The following is a 1,574-nucleotide window of genomic DNA, read 5'->3' on the forward strand; positions in this document are numbered from 1 at the left end:
CTGTCTCTCAGTCTCGGTGAAGGTGGAGGTGGACTCGGGGGCGGAGTCTGTCGTGCTGCCCTACAGAACCACCGAGTACCTGCCCAGAGACGTGACGGTGGAGTGGAGGTCCTTCCCATTCTGGAAGGTCCATGTGCATCAGAACGGTTCTGATCGTCCTGAGCAGCAGAACCAGCGCTACAGAACCAGAACCAGCATGAATGAAGATCCTCTGGGGACAGGAGACCTCAGCCTGACTCTGAGACGTCCCACTCAGAGGGACAGTGGGTTGTACTCGTGTGGAATCCGGGCATTTTCAGGGAATGAGAGAGGAAAAACGTTCTATCTGAAGGTCAAAGGTCAGCCTGCGTCTCTCTGTCTGACTGCTGAGCCTCTGTCTGTCCTCCTGACTGTCCTCTGTCTTCTCAGCATGGACATTCCACGTCTAGGTCCAACCAGAGGACATCAGCACTGGCAGCGCCGCTGATCCGGCTCCTCTGATGGCCGATCAATCAGTCTGATCAGTTTATTGATCTGATTATTGATCAGAGAGGTCTGGATCTGAATCTGGATCTGGTTCTGGAGACGGCAACCAGTCAAAGACTTGGAGATTTCCAGGCGTTTGGTCGTAAAACAGAACAAAGACATGAAACGGGAACAAAGTTTATCATGACGATGAAAGTAAAACATTAAACCACTGATGGAAAAATGTAAACATCCGTTAATTATGTTTTAGTATTTGTTCTCCTTCAGGTGTAGATTCACATAAATCCTTTTTTAGTTTAACTTACTGAAGTTTGGAAAATCAAAAACCTCTGATGGTTTTGATTGGCCGCAAGATGATGTGTGTGGCCACCAGGTGGCGCCGTCATCCTGTTAGATGAAGAAAGAGGAAGCAAAACATTCATGAGAGTCTTTGACTTTAACTTTGGAGACATAGTGGTCATAAATACAGAAACATATCGGCTTTTATTGCATCATAGGTTTCAAACTGCGTCATCAAGACACGACAAGGAAGTCAAAGACCGGAGTTAAGCCACGCCCCCTTTCTCCTTTGGTCCATCCCAGAACCTAGAAGTCCTCTCCTCCTTTCCCTCCTCTCCTCCTTCCCTCCTCTCCTCCTTTCCCTCCTCTCCTCCTTTCCCTCTTCTCCTCCTTCCCTCTTCTCCTCCTTTCCCTCCTCTCCTCCTTCCCTCCTCTCTTCTCTCCCTCCGTTCCTATCCGAGTCGTTCTGCAGCCCCTTAGTGATGGTCGATGTCTGTCAGTCTCCATGGGAGTGAGCTGATTGCGCCGCACAGTCACTGAAACAAACCAAAACATAACATTAACTAAACATTAACTAAACATTAACTAAACATTAACTAAACATTAACTAAACATTAACTAAGCATTAACTAAACATTAACTAAGCATTGGCTGTGGCGTCAGAACCGTGCGGTCCAACTGTGTTTAGTTTTTGAAAACACTGCATGATTATTCCAAGACATATATAGAAGTATTTAGGTCAGACTGCTGACCAGCCTCAGCGGTCTGACCTGTCAGTCTGGTTTGGTTCCAGACTGATAGGTCAGACTGCTGACCAGCCTCAGCGGTCT

General features: G+C 47.4%; 1 protein-coding gene across 1 annotated transcript in view; it reads left to right on the top strand.

The window, feature by feature from the left end:
* Positions 1 to 1,574, top strand: part of LOC103460296 (uncharacterized) — an 8,009-nt gene that overhangs the window by 2,762 nt on the left and 3,673 nt on the right. The window contains exon 2 of the mRNA XM_008402400.2: positions 12 to 338. Within this exon, the coding sequence (XP_008400622.2) occupies positions 12 to 338 (327 nt within the window). The remainder of the gene's footprint in view (positions 1 to 11; positions 339 to 1,574) is intronic.

This window comes from Poecilia reticulata, unplaced genomic scaffold (genome assembly GCF_000633615.1).
Source record: "Poecilia reticulata strain Guanapo unplaced genomic scaffold, Guppy_female_1.0+MT scaffold_224, whole genome shotgun sequence".
Lineage (NCBI taxonomy): Eukaryota > Metazoa > Chordata > Actinopteri > Cyprinodontiformes > Poeciliidae > Poecilia > Poecilia reticulata.